This window comes from Dipodomys spectabilis, unplaced genomic scaffold (genome assembly GCF_019054845.1).
Source record: "Dipodomys spectabilis isolate Male_0828 unplaced genomic scaffold, ASM1905484v1 ptg000573l, whole genome shotgun sequence".
In the NCBI taxonomy this organism is placed as follows: domain Eukaryota; kingdom Metazoa; phylum Chordata; class Mammalia; order Rodentia; family Heteromyidae; genus Dipodomys; species Dipodomys spectabilis.
In genome coordinates, this window is record NW_024871250.1 from 83674 (window position 1) to 101666 (window position 17993).

Sequence of the window (17993 nt, forward strand, 5' to 3'; positions counted from 1 at the left end):
ACATGGCCTCCACTCCTGCTGGTCCCACTCGCTGCACAGCGCTCAGGGGTGGCTTGTGGATGTGGCCTGGATCCAGCTGAGACAGGACAGGACCCTGACCGCTCCGCTGCAGGGTGCAGCTGTCCTGCCCGGACCATCCCAAAGCGACCATTGACCCGACCCCACAAAGCTCCCAGGGCCCACTTCTGTGCTCCCACCATCGGCTTCCTGTTCCACTCTATCTGCTTGTTCTGGTCTAAGCCCTGCCTCTCACCTGTAGCAACCAGCACAGCCCCAGTCACCAGACCCTGCTGTGGAACCCCCAAACCCCACCCTGGGGTAGGGGATGAGTGCAGAGTGGGAACAAATGGCAGTTCTCCACACTCCTGGCTTGGCTCCCCAAGCCCATGATGTGTGGCAGAGGCCTCCACACAGCAAGCGTGCAAGGTGGTGTGCAGCACACGGCCACAGTGCCGTGAGCATGCACGCCAGGACAGGGTCTTTCCTTTGGAAGGCAATACAGGGGTGCTGATGGCTTCGTGCAGACTGGGCCTCTACCACTGAGCAAGGCCTTCAGCCCTGTTTTTCCTGGGGGTTTTTGAGATTCCTGCCCAGATATGCCTGGGCTGGGACCTGTGTCCTTGTGGCTTCCCTGTGTGCCTGGGCTGACGGGCGTGTGCCCCAGGAACCAGCTTCCCTCGGCTGAGATGGGGTGTCAGCTTTCCAGTCTGGCCGGGCCCTGTGATCTCCGTCTCAGCCTCCCATTCCAGTGGGGTGGCAGGTGTGCGCCACTGCGCCCGGCACTGCTAGAGCCTTTGAATCTGGGTTTGGCGCTGTGGCTTGGCGTGGCGGCCTCTCCAGCTTCTTGGTGGCTCTCAGCTCAGGCCCAGCCCCGTTCTGACAGCAGCGAGGTGGTGGCGTGGACGGCAGGCAGGCAGGCAGGCAGGGTGTCGGGGGAGGGAATCCATCTGCGCCCTCACAGTGACCTTGACGCCTCACAGTGACCTTGACGGGCAAACCCTGCATGTGCCGTCACAGGACGTGTCGTTCATGGATGGAGTCCACGGCCGCGGCGTGACTCGCGGATGCCTGCTGTTTGTGCTACCTTCGGGTTTTCTCAAAAGCTTTCTCCCACTTTAGTAAGACAGTATGGTGGTACACGACGCTTCCCAGCTGGGGTGAATGGAAGAGGACTGGGGCCCAGGCCAGCCTGGACACAGACACAAGGTTTTATCTCAAAAACAACCAAAGCAGAAAGGACTGGGGGTATGGCTTGAGTGGTTGAGGGCCTGCCTGGCAAGCATGAAGTGAATTCAAATCCTGGCACGACCAAAAGCAAAGCGACACTGCTGCGTGATGCTGGGCTGCAGCTCCTTTCCTCCACCACCACGGATCGCGTCCTGAACCGGCAGTGAGGCGCCGGGCCGCCGCTCCCGCACACCCTGCACAGCGCCCAGACAGACCACTGCCAGGCCCTTGAACAATGGGGTGCCCTCTGCTGAGTCCTGCGCACCCCACCTGCCTCCCCGGGAAAGGCACTGTGCCTCACTGACCCTACGCTCACAACACCTATGAGCCTCAGTTTCCCCGCGGAAGGCGTGGGGGAGGGGAGCGCGGTGAGGGCACCGGTTTCGTCTGTCGGCTTGTGGCCGTGCACACGCGTGCCCTGAGTGTGTACAGAATTAAATATCCCATTTATTAATTTATAAACCATAAGAAAACCAAAGCGATCATCTCCCACGCCAGCAGACTCTGCATGGGGAGGAAGACACAGGAACGCGCGATCTCCACCCACACCGCAGCGCCTCCTGCAGCTCATGCCCACCCGTGGATGTCTGCAGCCCCACGCCATGCCTTCCGGCTGGACTAGGACCAGCAGCGGCGCTGCCGGCCACGGGCCACGCCCACGGTGCCACGGGCCACGCCCACGGTGCCACGGCCACGGGGCGACCCCCGGCAGCCAAGAAAGCCAGCGAGCAGCAAACCTCCTAAGATAGCAGACTGCTTCCCCGCGCAAACGCGAACGCGCTGCAGCTGCGGCAGGGGAGGGCGTGGACTGCTCCCAGGAGAGGCCGTGGGCCCCGCCCCAGCTCACCAGGTCAGCCAGGGCCCCCGAGACCGACGGGGATCGTCTCCCCATTAACCAGGCCATGATCCTCACCCCACACACCCGCCCGCGGCCCACACCCTGCTTGTCACCATGGCAACAGGCGCCCCACTGCTGCTCAGCATGTACAAGCGTTTCCCATCCACACGCCGGCCCCCGGCCCCCAGCGGGCCACGGCCTAATGCCACGCAACTACAAAATGCCCCCCGAAAATGCACCACCCCGGTCACGCCAGGAGCAGCCCATGGGCCGGCCTCGGGTCCCCAGAGGTGGCCACGGCGTCCACGCCGACAGCAGCACCTGTGGCCACACCTGACACAGGGACCGGGGCCTCGGCGGAGCTGGGGGCGGGGGGCAGGGGGAGCCCCGGCCTTGGGGTCCCGGCCAGCTGCAAACCGTCTCACCTGGCACCGCCGTGAGAGCCACATGGGCCACGTCCTGGGCCCACGGGAAACCTGTGCCAGCCTGTGTGTCCAGCTGCCTCTCCTCCACACCTGCAACCCCAAAACACCACCTCTCGCCGGCTCTGCAGCCACGGTGACCCTGCTTCACCAGGCTGGGTCCTGAATACCGCGCACAAAGTCACCCAAGGATGTGGCAGGTGCGTGGGGCGCGTGGGGCTCGGGCCGCGCAGGTCTGACCCGGCTCCCCTGCGCCTGGGGGGGCTGGGGGGGGCTTGCTGCCCGCCCAGGGCCCTGCGGCGGCCAGTCACGTGTGTCCCGGCACTGGCCCCACTCTGGGCTCTACACGTCGTAGCGGCTGAGCGTGTAGGAGTTCGCGTGGCTCTGGCGGCCGTACTGGAAGTGGTCGGTCAGGGCGCTGCTGCGGCCATGTGCAGGGAACAGGGCGCCATTGTGCGGCCGCTCCAGCAGCCCCAGGTCTGCCCCCGACACCGGGAGGAGCGGCTTCCGGGCCTGCTGGTTGGCATCGTACTTGGTCTGAAAGGATAGAGTTCACGCGTCAAAGCCGATCGGGAGCTGGGCATGGCGGCGCATGCCTGGAATCCCGGTTGCTGGGAAACGGTGGCTCAAGGCCAGTCCGGGCAAAAAGTTGGTGAGATCTCTGTCTTAAATGAACCAAGCATGGCGGCACACGCTTGCAATGCCAGCACTTGGACTGGTTGGAGGCCAGGCCCGGGCAAACACACAAGCCAAACAGTTATCAAAGCAGAAAGAGGGAGGCGTGGCTCACGTGGTGGAGGGCCGCCTGGCAGACACCGGTCCCGGGTTCACTCCCCACACCACCGCCACCTACTGCCGCCACTTGGGTGGGCTTTGGCACCAACCAGGATAGACAAGGCTGGCCAGTCTGTGGCCAGCCTGCCACAGACTACACATGGCCACGGGAAGGAGGGGGGACCCAGCTGAGCCTCGCCACAGGTGCATGTGCCAAGGCCCTGTGGCCGCCCCCGCCAGGCCCCGGGCCTCACCTTGTTGTACAGGAAGACCCCCAGGATGGCCGTCATCATGCCCAGCACGTTGGTGCTGGTGACTGGGTTGCGCAGCATGACGAGGGACACGGTGATGACCAGGATGCGCTTGGTGGCGTTGGCCACGGAGTAGCTGAGCGGGCTGACGAGGCTGAGGATGCTGAAGGCAATCACGTTCTGCGCCAGGTTGCAGAAGCCGCTCACGGCAAGCAGCAGCAGCGTCCACGGCCACTGGGACACGTAGGTCTGCGGGGACGGGGGCAGAGATGGCCGTGGGTGGGGTGGGAGGTGGGGGCCTGCGCGGCCCAGCGGCCCCGCCTCCAGCGGACGCCAGGCCCTGGAGCTCAGGTGCCAGCAGACGAAGGGCTGCATTCTGGGGATGGAAGGTTCTGGAAATGTGGCCTTGAGCTTGTCACGAACCCAGTCACAAGAACGCAGGGGTCTCTCCTGGCTGTGAGTCCTCGGGCCTGGCTAGTGCCGTGTTTTTTTGGCGGAGCTGGGGCTTGAACCCAGGGCCCCACTTGGGCCAGGTGAGCCTGCCACGGGCCCCTCCGGGGACCATGTGGCAGAGGCCACGCCTTGAGAGACAGGAAGCAGAGCCAGGAGGAGGAGGAAGAGTTCGGGAGGCCTGGCTCTCAGAGCCTCCCTGTCGGGCCTTGACGGCCCAACCCCAGCAGGAGCCACGGACACAGCACCAGCAGGGAGAAGGGCAACGGGCCACCTCCCTTGCTCTTAGCGCAGATGCCGCCTACAACGGCTCTTCAGCGGGGCATGGTGGCACATGCCTCTAGTCCCGGCTACTTGGGGAGGCTGAGGCAGGATCACACGAACCCAGGCATTCAAGACCAGCCTGGGCCACAGGGCAAGATCCCTCAAAAGGGGGGAAAAGTGTCAGAACGAGAGCTGAGCGAGATGGTCAGGCGGCCAAAGGCACCTATGCCAGCAGGCTCTGTGCTTGAAGCTTCCCGCCACTGGGAAGCAGGACCCAGCTCACAGGGGAAGCCAGGCAGCGCGGTGCCCGGCCCTGGCTGTGGAGGCCACAAGGGTCCCTGTGCTCCAGGGCCAGCAGGCGAGACGACAGGCTTGGTGATGCTTACTCACTATGGGACCTTTAAGAGGCGGAGCTTCCTGGGATGGCCTTCTTCTCTTGCAGGGGGTGGGGCCTGGCAGGGGCGGGGCCTGGCAGGGGGCGGGCCTGGCAGGAGGAAGTCAGGTCTTTGGGCTGCCTGTTGAACTCCGCTGGCTCCCTGCACGGCCGATCCAAGGGCACCACAGACCCATGGAGCACGGGCTGGAACTGAGGCACAGCCCTCCGTGCTGTCCCAGCGAGGCCGCACCGGCTTCCTGCCTGGCCACCTTGGATGGGGGAGGCAGCGGCGCTGCCAGAGCTGCGCTGTGCTGTTTGGGCCGGACAAACCCTTTTCCTTTTTTTTTTTTTTGGTGGGTCGTGGGGCTCGAACTCTGGGCCTGGGCGCTGTCCTCCAGCTCTTTAGCTCAAGGCTAGCGCTCTTGAGCCACAGCTCCACGTCTGGTTTCTGGTGGTTTACTGGAGATAAGAGTCTCATGGACTTTCTTGCCCAGGCTGGCTTTGAACTGTGATCCTCAGATCTCAGCCTCCGGAGTAGCTAGGATGACAGGCGTGAGCCGCCGGTGCCCGGCAACCCCAGCCCGCCGCGCGCGAACACATGCACGCTTTGACACAGCCTCGGGAAACAGGCCAATATAACAGATGCCAGAAGAAGGATCGCAGAGCCACAGCGACCGACCCAGCCCTGCGGGGAGGCGCTGCCCCGGAGCTGGACACTCACCAGGTCACTGCTGACCAGGAAGGCCGAGAGGTCCACGAGAACCCACGTGGGGATCATGAAGAACACAGCATGGCAGCCCAGGATGTTCAGGAGCCGGAGGTGGTGGATCCGCGAATCTCTCAAGACCTGCAGGGAGAGAGCTGCTAAGAATGACCAAGAACTGGATGAGCTGCGCGCAGGGCGGCTGCGGCAGGCGCCTGACACGCTGCGGGCCATGGCCGCCCACTGCCACGCAGGAAGTGGCGTCCATAACGTTGTGGCCCCAGGACACGGCCACCTCCCCTGGCACAATGCCGCACGGAGGACCCCGAAGTGCTTCTTTGCCTTGTCTCTGCTCTCCCCATGTTCACCGCAAAGGGGTGTGTGTGTGTGCGCGCACACACAAGCCAGTCCTAGGGCTTGAACCCAAGGCCTGGGCGCTGTTCCTGAGTGTCTTTGCTCAAGGCTGGTGCTCTACTACCACTTGAGCCACAGCACCGCTTCTGGCTTTTTGCTAGTTCCCTGAAATCTCAGACTTTCCTGTCCTGCTGGCTTTCACCCACAGTCCTCAGACCTCAGCCTCCTGAGTCGCTGGGAGGAGCGGTGTGGCTCCTTGTTCACTTTGGAACAGAGAGCCCTCTTGGGGAGCTGAGCACGGGGGTGGGGGGGGGGTGCACTATCCCCTGCGGGGCCGTTACCTTCTTGGAGAAGATGTTCTGCAGAGAGAAGCACAGCGTGGCGGCCAGCGCGCTGACCAGCCCCCACGTGTCGAAGGACAGCTCGGTGACCGTGGCCAGCAGGACGCCGCTGATAATGGGGATGAGGGACAGGTACACCTGCGGGGACCAAGGCCTGTGCTCGCTCTCCTGGGCCTCACCTGGCGTCCGGGGCAGCCGGCCCAGGCTGGGCCCTCCCCGCGGCCTCCCCTCGCCTCTCCCGGCCAAGTCTGGCTCCCCTGGTTGGGACAACCCCTCCTCGGGTCACCCACGGCTCTGTCCTCCCGTGTCCTGTGCTGCCTGGTGTCCCGGCCCAGCCTGGTCGTCCGGCTCCGCCCACTGGGCCATCTGCTCGCCATCACGCAGGCCGGGCCCGCACGCTGCAGGCCTAACAGCTGTTGGCCGTGGGGACGACACAGGCACTAGTGGGAGAATCCTCAGTGCCTGAGGGGCCACCAGGTTCCACAGACCATGGGGAGCTGTCCTGGCTTTTAGCTTACCCCGAGCTATAAAAAAAATTTTCAAACAAGGTCAGGGCTGGGTGTAGCAGCATGCACCTGTAATCCTGGCCCTCGGGAAACTGAGAAAGGGGATCAGAGTTGCCAGCGAGCAGGGGCTCCACAGTGAACCCGTGTCAGAAAAACAAAGACCAAGACGAAGCCAGGCGCCCAAGGCTCCCGCCTGTCATCCCCGCCACTCAGGAGGCTGAGATCTGAGGATCACAGTTCAAAGCCAGCCTGGGCAGGAAAGCCCATGACACTCTTCTCTCCAATGAACTACCAGAAAACCAGAAGTGGCGCTGTGGCTCAAGTATAGAGTACTCACCTTGAGCTGAAAAGCCAATGGACAGCGCCCAGGCCCAGAGTTCAAACCCCATGATACCAAAAAAGAAAAACGAAGACGAGCTGGAGGCATGACTCAGCAGGAGAGGGTCCCCCTGGCAAGTGCAAGTCTCCAAGTACAGGTCTCAGTACCATTCGAAACAAAAAAGCAGAGACAGGCCGAGGCACAGGGATTCACACCTTTCACATAAGCTACTGGGGATGGAGATCAGCAGGGCAGTTAGTGAAACTCCAGCTCAACCGATGTGCCCACCTCTTCTGTGACAAGCTCTAGGTAGGAGGGGCATGGTCCAGGCTGGTGTGGACAAAACCACAAGACACTTAGAAAAAACCCACAAAAGCTGAGAGAGCTCACGCGGAGCTTGCGCAGCTAAGGCCCGTGCAGCAAGCACAAGGCCGAGTTCAAATTCCAGTACTGCAAAAGCAAGGAGAACCCTGAAAGAGCCACAGCAGAGATTTCAGGGGCCTCGCCTGGGAGGGCAGCGTGCGGGCTGCAGTCTGGGGGACGGAGTCCCAGCGCCCCCCCCCCCCCCCCCCCCGCGGCCTTCGGTGCGGTGCCTGTCCCCTTGGAGTCCCAGGTCCTGGCGGGCTATCAGTGATCGGCCTTATCTGCCCACTGGGTGGGACCAAGTGAAGTAATCGCCCTTCCCTGGCCTGCTATCTGAGAGGACCAAGCCACAGCCAACCTCTCGCCGGCCGCCACGTGGGCTCCCTGCCCAAGCCCAGTACAATGTCCCATGGAGCCCGGAAACCCGATCAACACCACGGGCTCTTGGGCGACGCACCTGCACCTGTGTGTCACCCGTGCCTCTGACCCCCAGGGGCCAGTCACACCTGACGTCAGCCTCGGGGTAGGGGGAGGGTGCACAGGTCCGCCAGCATCCAGCCGGACGGGGCCCGGTTCCCAACAGCTCGTGCGGGGCAGCCGCTGGGCTCGGCCCAAGCCGCACACAGCGAAGGCTGTCCGGGTCCCCCACAGAGGACTCCAGCGAGGACCCCAGGAGTCCCGAGAGCCCGGAGGCAGGAAGCGCCGGGCTGGGCACGCTCACACAGCCCTGGCTGGCGCCAGGGGCATCCCCTCCTTCCTGCCGGGCGCCTTTCCGTGCCCAGGTTATCAGCGCGCGGCTTTCATGTTCAAGACGCCGCCCGGGCCATCGCCCGACCTCTGGGTCCAGCATCTCACGTCAGATCTCCACGTCCGCCTCCCGCGGTTCTGTCTGTCCAAGCTCCGTCCATGGCCCAGGTCCCGGGCCGGCCAGCCCCAGGGCGAGGCCGCACACAGGGGCCAGCGCCGGGCCCCGAGGCCCCCGGCACGGCCCGCCCGCCGCGGGGGGACCCCGGGAGCCTCCCCGCCGACTTCCCTTCCTCCACAGGAAGCCGGGCCGCCCACGTCAGCAGCCCGGGCCCGCGGCCCCCGCGCGGGGCGTCCTCACCTTGGTGCTCTGCTTCTCCTTCATGATGATCCGGGACAGGAGGACCACCCAGATGGGCATGGTGGCCTTGACTGCAAAGAGAGGGACGGCGCTCACCGGGAGGCCGGGCGGGGCGGTCCCGGGGCTCGTCCGGGAGCGCGCGCTGGTCCGTTCTCGGCGCCTCCGGTCCCTTCCCCCGCCCGCGGCCTGGGCGGCCTCTGCCCCGCGCGCTCCTAACCGGGCGGAGTGGCCCGGCGCGGCCCGGGCCCCGCACCCACCGGTGTGAGCGTAGGACACCGGCACCTTCCAGATGCTGACGTGCGCCGACACCGACGCGAAGTACTTGCCGAAGGCGAGCGGCAGCACGTAGCGCGGGTAGAAGCGCGGCGGCAGCAGCGGGCCGGCGGCCGGGTGCGGGCCGGCGGGGCCGGAGACGGGCGGCGCGGGCGGCACGCGCCAGGCGCGCAGCAGCGGGGGGAGCCCGGCGCACAGCGCCAGGATGTGGCACAGCGACACGGTCACCGGGAACGGGAAGGCGCTCAGGATCACCTTGTTCACCACGTTGCCGCCCGCGCTCAGCGCGTACCACAGCAGGCACAGCGCGGCCACCCGCGCGCCCTCGCGCGCCCCGCCGCCCGCCGCGCCCGGGCCGCCCGCGCCCGCGCCGGGGCCCGCGCCCGCCGCCGCCGCCGCCGCCGCCGCCATCCTGCCCGAGCGGCCGCCCCTTCCCGCCCGCCCGACTGCCCGACGCCGGCGGGGGCGGGGCCGGGCGGAGGCGGGCCCGCCGGCCAGCGCCGCTCCTCATTGGCTGCCGCGGCTGCGCGTCAGCGCCGCGCGCCCCCCGGCGCGCCAGCCACCACGTCCCGAACGCGGGCCCCGCCCACCCGCGGCGCGCTTCCGGCAGCGCGGGGGGGCGTTCCCGGAAGCCGAGCGGGAGGCCCCGGGCCGGGCGGACGTGCGCGTCGGCCCGGGGGGCCCGGGGTCTTCCTCGCGCCGTGGCCCGGGGCGCGTGGATGTCAGCCGGGGTCGCTGCCCACCCGCACCCGCCCCAGATGGGCGACGGCACCCGGATGCCCAGGGCGCGCGGGAGCGGAGGCCGGGCCGGGCCGCGCCGGGACCAGCGCGCAGCCCCGAGGCCGGGGAGCCGCAGGTCTCGCCACTCCACCCCGCCGGCCCGCGGGCCCCCGTGTCGGGCCGCAGACACGTTCCCACGAGGCACAGCACCCCGTGTTCCCCACACGCTTCCAGCTTGGCCCTGGGTGCTCGCGGGCAGGCGGGTGATCGGCCCCAGCGCCCCGGGCCTCCGAGCCGCCCGGGGCAGTGGGGACGGGGGCTGGCCGGACGGGGGTCGCTGCGGGGGAGGGGGTTGGTTTGCTCCCGGCTTTAAAGCTGCCACTTTTGAGCACAAGGTCACTCTCCCTTACTTCGGCCCTGAGGCGTGTATGGAGCGCAAGACGACTGTCTTGGGAATGAAAAGCCTGCTGAGCCTCAGCTCAGGGCTCAGGGAGACAGGAAGGGCTGCACCGATACTACACCAAATCACGGGAGAGAAAGTTCACCACTAGGTAGCAAGGCAGCTCAGCTGGGCTGGGCACAGCTTGCGCTGCCAGACCCGCGCCTCTCCAGGACTTACTTTCGGGGCGAGGGCTGGGGAGGGAGGCCCCGGGACCTGGGGGACAGCTCTGACTTGGGCAGGCAGAGGCCCCACAAACAGCAAGGCCATCGGGCGGCTTAGCCGCTGTGCGCTGCCTCCAGGCCAGCGGCTGTGGGGCCCAGATCTGCGAGGACAATCCAAGTCCAGAAAAGGGCTGCGGCTCAGCTGCGTGGGTCCAGAGGGGAAATGACTCACACCCAGGCTGGTTTGTGCAAATGTTTTTTTTTTTATTTCCACATTTATATCACAAGGTGTCCACTTACTGGACCAAATAGCAAAGTTGCTTCCTTCTGCGTCCAGAGAACACAGAAGTCTAGTACTGTACATTCACTAAGGCTCCTTGTTTTTGCAAATCGCATTTATGACAGATAACCATAAGGCAAACGAATCTAAAGGAATGGTTCTGAGTGTTTCCAGCGCACAGACACGTCTCCCTCACCCAGGAGAACAGCTCACACACAGTAGCACCCGCGCTTACTTTGTGGTGGGGGGTGGAGGGAGAAGGGGTTCTAGAAAGCTGAAATTTTCTAGAAGTGCAGGAAGAGAAGAGGGCAGAAAGAGGAAAGTTATCTGGCTGGTGGTCAGATGGAGGAGGGGATGAAAACAAACTTGAAAACTGAAACTTCTGCAGCATTTAGGAACCGGGTTTGAAGTGAAACCAGATACAAACGGGTGGGTCTGCCCGTGGAGTCAGGGGTGAGGCTGGTGGCCGACTGGCCTGCCCACCCAATGCCCATGGCTAAGAAGCTTCTAGCAAATGACAGAAAGAAAACACTGGCTCAACAGTGACTGGGTGAGGGTGAGAAAAAGAGGCTGAGGTGCGGCCCACTGTCGGCCTGGTGAGAACAGAAAATGCAGAGATGAGATGCGTGCGTCTGTCGTCTGTCGCTGTGTAAAGGTAACCTCTCCCGGGGCCTGTCTGCACCCGCCTGCCTGCCCACCTGCCAGGGAGGGCCCAGCGCTTGGGCGTGGAAGGGGCCTGCACCTTGCAGGGGGGCGGGGTGGGGTCTGACGCTTTTAGAGCTGGTTTGCTATAGAGTTCTGAACTCCCTTCCGCTGTCCGCCCTTCCTTCTGCAATGTCGTCCTTCCTTTGCAGTTTCGTTAGTAACCTGGTAGCAGCATTTCACAAGAGAAGGAGACTTGGAGGGAAGAGACAGTGCCTCCCCCTGGGCCCACCGCCCCAGGCTGCCGAGCGCGCTGCCGCCCCGGTTCCTGCCAGGCGGGAATGCACTTTGGGGCAGCTGCAGCGCCAGGTCAGTCCAAGCAGACATAAGGCAGAACGTTCAAGCGCCCGTCATCGCCATGCGGGTCGAGCGATATGCACTGCGTCCAGTCATACCAGTTACCCTGTGTGTCCTGACACCCGTTCACCCCCGGCCACCGGCCGGCCTGGAGCCTGTCCAGATCGTCCCGCGCGATCTCCCGGGTGAGGCCCGGGAGGTGGCTGGGCGGCTCGAGCGGCAGCAGCACGTGCGGCTGCCGGGCCCCACGCCGGCTGCTCTCCTCCTGCCGCAGGTACTCGGCCATGAAGTGGTGCGCGCCGGGGGTCTGCGCGCCCGACGAGGACAGCAGGCTGCTCTGGCGGCTCAGGTACGACTGCACGATCTCGCTGCGAGACAGCTCCTTCCAGTTCGTCTGCTCGAAGGGGCTCTGCAGGCTGGCCTTGGCCTCCGACTTGTCCGGCTCTGTCCTGGCAGGTGGCTCAGCCTGCACGGGGCTGTCTACCCGCACCGGCTCTTTCTGGGTCAGAGGTTTGATCTGTCTCGTCATGGGGTCAAAGGTGAGCTTCCGCTCTTTTAACCGCACAGGCTTCACACCTGCCTCGGCCTCCTGCCCGTCCAGGTTCACCGTGTAGTCCCGAGGCCGGTACCTCTTTTTCTTCTTGCTGTCCGAGCCCCCCGAGGAGGCAGCGTCGCTGTCCGCCTTGGAGGAGTCCGGGGAGAGGCCAGCCCGGGCGAGGAGGGGCTCGGCGGGGAGCGGCCCAGCCTTGCAGCCCGGCCCCGCCAGCCGCGGGTGGCCCTCGGGCTGCTCCGGCCAGCGCCCCGGGCTCTCGGCGCTGGGCAGCAGCTCCAGCCGCCGCACGGGGGGCGTGGACGGCTGGGCCGGCGGCAGGGGTGACGGCACCTGCGGGGTGTCGAGGGGCTGAGGCCGCGAAGAAGGGCTGGGCACTGAACCCTTGGGGGCGCACGGGCTCCGCTGCCGGGCAAAGGAGCCCTCGTGCCGTGAGTTCCGGGGGCTGAAGGAGCAGCGAGGGGGCCCCCGAGGGTGCGGAGGCCCCGGGGTCTCCTCCACCCTGTCCAGCTGCTGCAGCACCGAAGCCTTCGTTTGTGGGCAGGGCCCGAGGGGCTGGCCCGGGCCAGGGGAGGTGGGGTGCGGCCGCACCGCGTTGATGGGGATCTTGCCGCCGTGCTTGTCATTCTCGCTGGGCTCCAGGCGACCACTACTGTCCCGGGGGCTGGGCAGGCTCTCGGGGCTCCCGCTGAGGCCATTGGTGGGGAGGGGGGATGAGTTGGGGACCTGGGACTCGTGGCTGGCTTTGGCCACCTTGGGCAGCGGCCCAGGGTGGCCCAGGTTGCGCTGGTCCCCGCGGCGCTTGCGGCCGCCCAGCCTGTCCAGCCGCTGCCCGGGCAGCCTCTGGATGTCATTCCGCGTCTTCAGGTCCAGGATGCTCTTGGGCGCACTGGCCGTGCCTGCCTCGGGCCGGCAGTTGTGCGCGCCGCCGTTGGCTGAGCCGGGCAGCCCCGGCAGCCCCCGCAGCGCCGCCTCATTCTGGTGTGCGTGCGCGGGCTCGATGAGCTTCTGCCAGCTCCGTAGTAGCCGCTTGGCGCGCTTGGCGAGCTCCTCGTTCTGGGTCTTCTTGCGGACGTCGTTGATGAGCTTCCCCAGCCGCGTCTCCTGCAACCAGAGCAGGTGGCCCCTTACCGCTGTGCCACGCCACGCCACGCCATGCGGGGTGACTGCCCAGATACATGACCCACACTCACCCCCCATCTAAAGCCTTTCGCACCACAAGCTTGGCACAACAGGGCCGCTGCCAGGGCCGCTCTGTGCATGAGAAAAAACCCGTTAGAAAGGCGACAGAGGACCAGAGCCAAGGCATGAGGCCTCCCCACGTCCCACGTGGACCCCAGCCCTTGGCCCCCTGGGAAGCAGGGGATGCAGGTAGGTGACCCACCTCTAGTGCCTCTTTGGTAATGGGGTATCTCTCCAGGCTGGAGATGACTTCCAACACCGCCACCATGTTCCGGATCTGTAAAGCAAGAGCCACAGTCAGCTGCCACCCTCAACCCACAAGGCTGGGGACCCCAGGGCGTGCCCACGCCGCCCCCCCCCCCAGGGCCTTCTGCTCCCTGGGCCCACCCCTCAGGGCCAGCTGACGGACTGGCAGGGCAGCTGATGGCCGCCTCGCGGGAGCGCGAATGCAGGAAGGGAAAGACACACCAACTGTGCGTCACGGGAAAGAACGATGCGGTGCGGTCAACCAGCCCTCCTGGTCTCAACCACATCTTTCCAGAACTCATCTGGAGACAGTCACAGACACCCAGGGGGCAAAAAAGTCACAAGCTGCAAGACAGGCAGCCAGGTGCCCGGGCCAGCGGCTCCACAGGGCACCTCGGAGCAGGCTGAGCCGGCAGCATCTGCGCAGGCGCACCCACACTGGGCGCCGGGCCGGGGTGAGGACGGCCTGAGCTCGCCGCTGACTGCGTGGCCCTGTGGGCTCCATGATCAAGACCCGCCAGCATGGAGGCCAGTCCTGAAGGGACAGGGAGCCCTGGTGGCCTCGGGGCGAGCCATACGGCCTCCATCCCACCAGTGACCTCACCCTGGTCGATTTAGAGCCCGGGGCTCCGCACGCTCGCTTGAGCAGCCTGGCCCTGCCCGCCCCTGCCCAGCAGTACAGAGTGACCTTGTCCCGGGGCCAACAGCGTTGCTCCCAGACAGGAGGCACAACACCTGGGCACCCCAGAAATCAGTGCTGAACTGAAAGGCCAGCCAGAGCGCTGCATGTGCTCCGTGGCTCCCGCCGCTCCTGTCCCCAGTGTGCCCTGGAGAAGGAGCCGCCTAACCCCCCGCCCCTCCCCCAGCCCCAGAGCTCCGGGGCCATGAGGACCAGAGCTGAGCACTGCAGGCCCACCCTGGCTGCGGGGACCCAAGCAAGACCCCGAGCTACACACAAGGGGCCTGCACCCTCCCCGAGCAAGAAGGCACAGAGACACGGCAAGGCAGGGTCGCAGGGCTGGCTGCGGGGCTCAGGCAGGCAGCGCCTGGACGCTGGGCGCCCGAGGGGAGGCGACGTGCTAGGGAGGGAGACGGCAGCGGAAGCGAGGCTCAGGTCTCCCCCAGGTGCGGAAGGCGCGGGGGGGGCAGCAGGCAGGCACCTGGAGCGGGCTCCCCGCAGCTCTGCAAGGCGCGTCCCGCAGCACTGTCTGCATGGGGGCCTGGAGGGGCCGCCTCGCCTGGAGAAGGAGAAGGCTGGGCACCACCCTCTGCTCTGCACGGATCTCCAGCCCAGGCCGGGGCCGCGCTGGAGCTCAGGAGTGGAGCCGGCTGCAGCCCGGCCTCTCCGGGAGGGGTCACGCAGAGGGCGCGGGAGCGCGGGCACTGCAGGGCACGGCGGGCCACGCGGGCGGGGCTGCGCTGCGCCCGCTCCCACGCCTGCCCTGAGGGTATTTCCAGCCACAGCCCGAAAGAAGGAACTGAGACACCCTATTTGGGAGTTTGGGGTCCCTCCTTTCTGCGTCTGAAGTGCCCCAACCTGACTCTCCCTGATGGCAGGGGCGCACCCCCTGACCCCGGGGGCCACTGGCTGGACCCCTGCGCCCACTTTCCTTCCCCAGCCCTCTTCCCGGGTGAGGAGACCAGCCCACTTCCCACCACCTGGCACGGGCTCTGCCCCCGGTGCTTTGCTCGGTGGATCAGGGCGTATCTAGCTGAGTGGGCACTGCCAGTGTTCCCCAAACCAGCCTCGGCGAGGACACGCCTGGGTTCATAGCCCAGAACACACACAGGGCCACTTTTTTTTTTTTTTTTGTCCATCGTGGGGCTTGAACTCTGGGCCTTGGCGCTGTTCCTGAGCTTCTCTTGCTCAAGTCGAGCGCTCTACCACTTGAGCCACAGCACCACTTCCCATTTTCTGGTGGTTCATTGGAGAGAGTCTCATGGCCTTTCCTTCATGGGCTGGCTTTGAACCGCGATCCTCAGATCTCAGCCTCCTGAGTAGATGGGATGCCAGGCGTGAGCCACCAGCACCCAGCGTAACACAGAGTCACTTCTCCTAAGGGCACTCAGGAGCCCTGGCCAGGGAGGCCCCGGCCCCACCGCAGTCCATGCCCCGTGGTCCCCCCACCCCGAGGGCTGCGACGACGGCAATGAAGCCAGCTCATCACCGCGCTGGCCCTTGGAGTGGCCCCCACTCCCATGTCCCCTCAGCACCAACTCCTGGCCTGGCCAGCCCAGCCCTGGACGCTGCTGCCCGACGCTCAGGGCAGCTGCCCGGGCAGGGCAGGTAAACCAACGTGTGCCTGTGTTCCAATCCCCTCACCCACCTCCTCGGCTCACAGAATCAGGCCTATTTTCATACACGCCAACCATCTCTGGCTAGCAGCACCCCCAAAGAGCCTGTTCCTCTTTCTCCTTCCCCCACCAACCACCAGCGGCCAGGTTTTCTCCATGGTTCCCTTTCCTAAGCTCACAGGTCGGCCTGGCGTAAAACCCCAGCAGCCCGGCACCCCAGGGCCAGGCTGGGCCTCGTGCGCTGGCAGACAGGTGCTCTATCATGTGAGCCACAGCGTGGCCTTCTGCCTTGAGCTATTTTGGGCCCCACTCGGGGGCCCAGCTTTGGTAAGGATGCAATCTTCACTGCTCCTTCCCTAGTGGCGAGGAGGTCACAGGCACGAGCCGCTTGTTTTGGCGGCAGTACGGGGATTTGAGTTCAGGGCCCGGTACTTGCTGGGCAGGTGCTTTGCCTCTGGCCCTTATTTTGACATCAAGTCAAAATAACATGACTTCCTAGTCATGTTGCCCGGGCATGCTCCCGGCTGGAAATCCTACCTTATGCTTCCCCTGGTAGCTGGGGTGACAGGCGTGCACCACCATGCCCAGCTTTCTTCTGCTGAGATGGCGTCTCACCAACTTTCCTGCCCAGGCTGGTCTGGAACCACGATCCTCCTGCTCCCAGCCTCCCTCCCAAGTAGGACTGCCGCACATGTGAGCCACTAGCGCTTTTTTTTCCCCCCCAATGCAGAATGGTCTAGACAAGAATCTACCAAAACAGCTGAGCTCAAAAGACTCTGGAAGTGTTCATTAGCAAGCGGCTGTCCTTCCAAATGAAAATATGCTATAGCTGACCCCAGGCGGGGGTCTGTGCACACCAGGGTGCTGAGCATGCCCGCGCAGCTGTGAGTCCCCAGGGCACCCCAATCTGTTCTAGGCCGTGTCTGTGGCACGTCTGCACAGGAGGCCGCTCAGACCAGAGCTCCAGGCCTGTCCTCTGCACTCCGGCTGTCCAGCCGCATCCACCCCACACCTGGCAGGAGCCGGGAGAACCTGCCAGGCACGGATGCCCCTGGCATGCCCTGCTCAACCACATGGGCTCTGCCTAACCAAAGCCACTTCCCCTCGCGAGGAGGACCGGGGGCCACAGTACTTCCCACGGGCGGGCGGCCTACCCGTTCTCGTGGGCTTGGAGTCGTATACACGTCCTACAACAGCCCACAGAGCAGCGGCGGGAGGACAGCCTGGACTCACGTGGGAGGTGGCGTGGGTCCCCGCGGATCCTTATTCAAGCTCCACTCCCCTGACCCCGGTCCACAGGGCTTCCGCTCCTGTCACTTGGCCCTTTCTGAGCACACACAGGCTTCCCGAGTGCCTGCGAGAACTGGCTCCAGGCAGGTCCCGGAGACGGTGGCTGAGGACGTGGGGGGGGGGGGGGGGGGCTCCGCCTTCCCAGCCTCTCCTCTAGGAAGAGCCAGGGCCGATGCCAGCTCCACAAGCCTGGAAATGATCCAGTGCCCAGGGAAGGAACACGGCACCCATCCACACGACTGCAGGGCGCGGAGCGCGGGCGAGAGTAAGCCAGCTTTCCAGGAACAGACAGGGACTAGACTGAGCCGGTGAGCAGCCACAGCGCGCAGTTAGGAGCAGAAAGGCTGAGGACCTGGGGGCCCAAAGCGCGGCGGGGGGCGCCCTCTGTGGCCCGTGCTGGCACAAGCTCGATGGGAGCCACACTGCGCCGGCGGCCCTCAGCGAGCCTGGACTAAACAGGGACTGGGGTGCGGGCCGCAGGGGGCCTGGCGGCGCCCCGCTGGCAGGCAGCGGCAGCAAAGCAAGGACTGCGGCTCAGCAGAGGGCAGCGGGTCCCAGCCCACGGCGGGCGGGCAGGCGCTGCACCCCAGCCCCAGGGTCAGCAGGAATTGTGCGCGTCAGAACACAAGTCACAAGGCGGGCTCTGGCGCAGTGACCACACCCACTTGAGGGTGCCCCGCCAGCAGGAACAGGGGTCTGGTGGTCCACTACTTGCTTTAGGAGGTCACATGTGAACACACATGGGACACACATACACACACACAACACAGGGCCCACTACATGGAATTCTACTCAGCACCGAAAAGGAACTACGAACACAGAGCATCACAGACCCACCTCAAATCAACATGCACAGTTGCCGGGCGCTGGTGGCTCACGCCTGTCATCCTAGCTACTCAGGAGGCTGAGATCTGAGGATCGCAGCAAAGCCAGCCCGGGCAGGAGAGACTGTGAGACTCCTATCTCCAATAAACCACCAGAAAACCAGAAGTGGCGCTGTAGCTCAAGTGGTAGAGCGCTCGCCTTGAGCTGAAGAGCTGAGGGACAGCGCCCAGGCCCAGAGTTCAAGCCCCACGACTGACCCAAAAAAAAAAAAAAATCAACATGCACAGGAGAGACAGCAGACAAATGGGGGGGGGGGGGGGGGAGACATAGCGCACGACTACAGAACTCTAAGAAAGCGCCTCGCCAGTGCTCACGCCTGTCATCCTGGCTACTCAGGAGGCTGAAGACCTCAGTTCAACGCCTGCCTGGGCAGGAAA

General features: G+C 65.2%; 2 protein-coding genes across 3 annotated transcripts in view; both read right to left on the bottom strand.

The window, feature by feature from the left end:
* Positions 1-1654: 1654 nt before the first annotated feature.
* On the bottom strand, positions 1655-8977 carry Slc35e1 (solute carrier family 35 member E1). The gene is made up of 6 exons (XM_042670622.1): positions 8551-8977; positions 8294-8364; positions 6001-6138; positions 5324-5449; positions 3516-3761; positions 1655-3024 (listed from the first exon to the last, which is right to left on the bottom strand). The coding sequence occupies exons 1-6, from the start codon at positions 8975-8977 to the stop codon at positions 2830-2832; spliced, it is 1203 nt and encodes a 400-aa protein (XP_042526556.1). The 3' UTR covers positions 1655-2829.
* Positions 8978-10590: 1613 nt separating this feature from the next.
* Med26 (mediator complex subunit 26) overlaps positions 10591-17993 on the bottom strand; it is a 33323-nt gene continuing 25920 nt past the window's right edge. For both annotated transcript variants that reach the window (XM_042670710.1, XM_042670711.1), the window contains exons 2-3: positions 13103-13177; positions 10591-12822 (exon numbers count right to left, since the gene is read on the bottom strand). In XM_042670710.1, coding sequence (XP_042526644.1) covers positions 11182-12822; positions 13103-13177 — 1716 coding nt within the window. In that variant the 3' untranslated portion in view covers positions 10591-11181. The remainder of the gene's footprint in view (positions 12823-13102; positions 13178-17993) is intronic.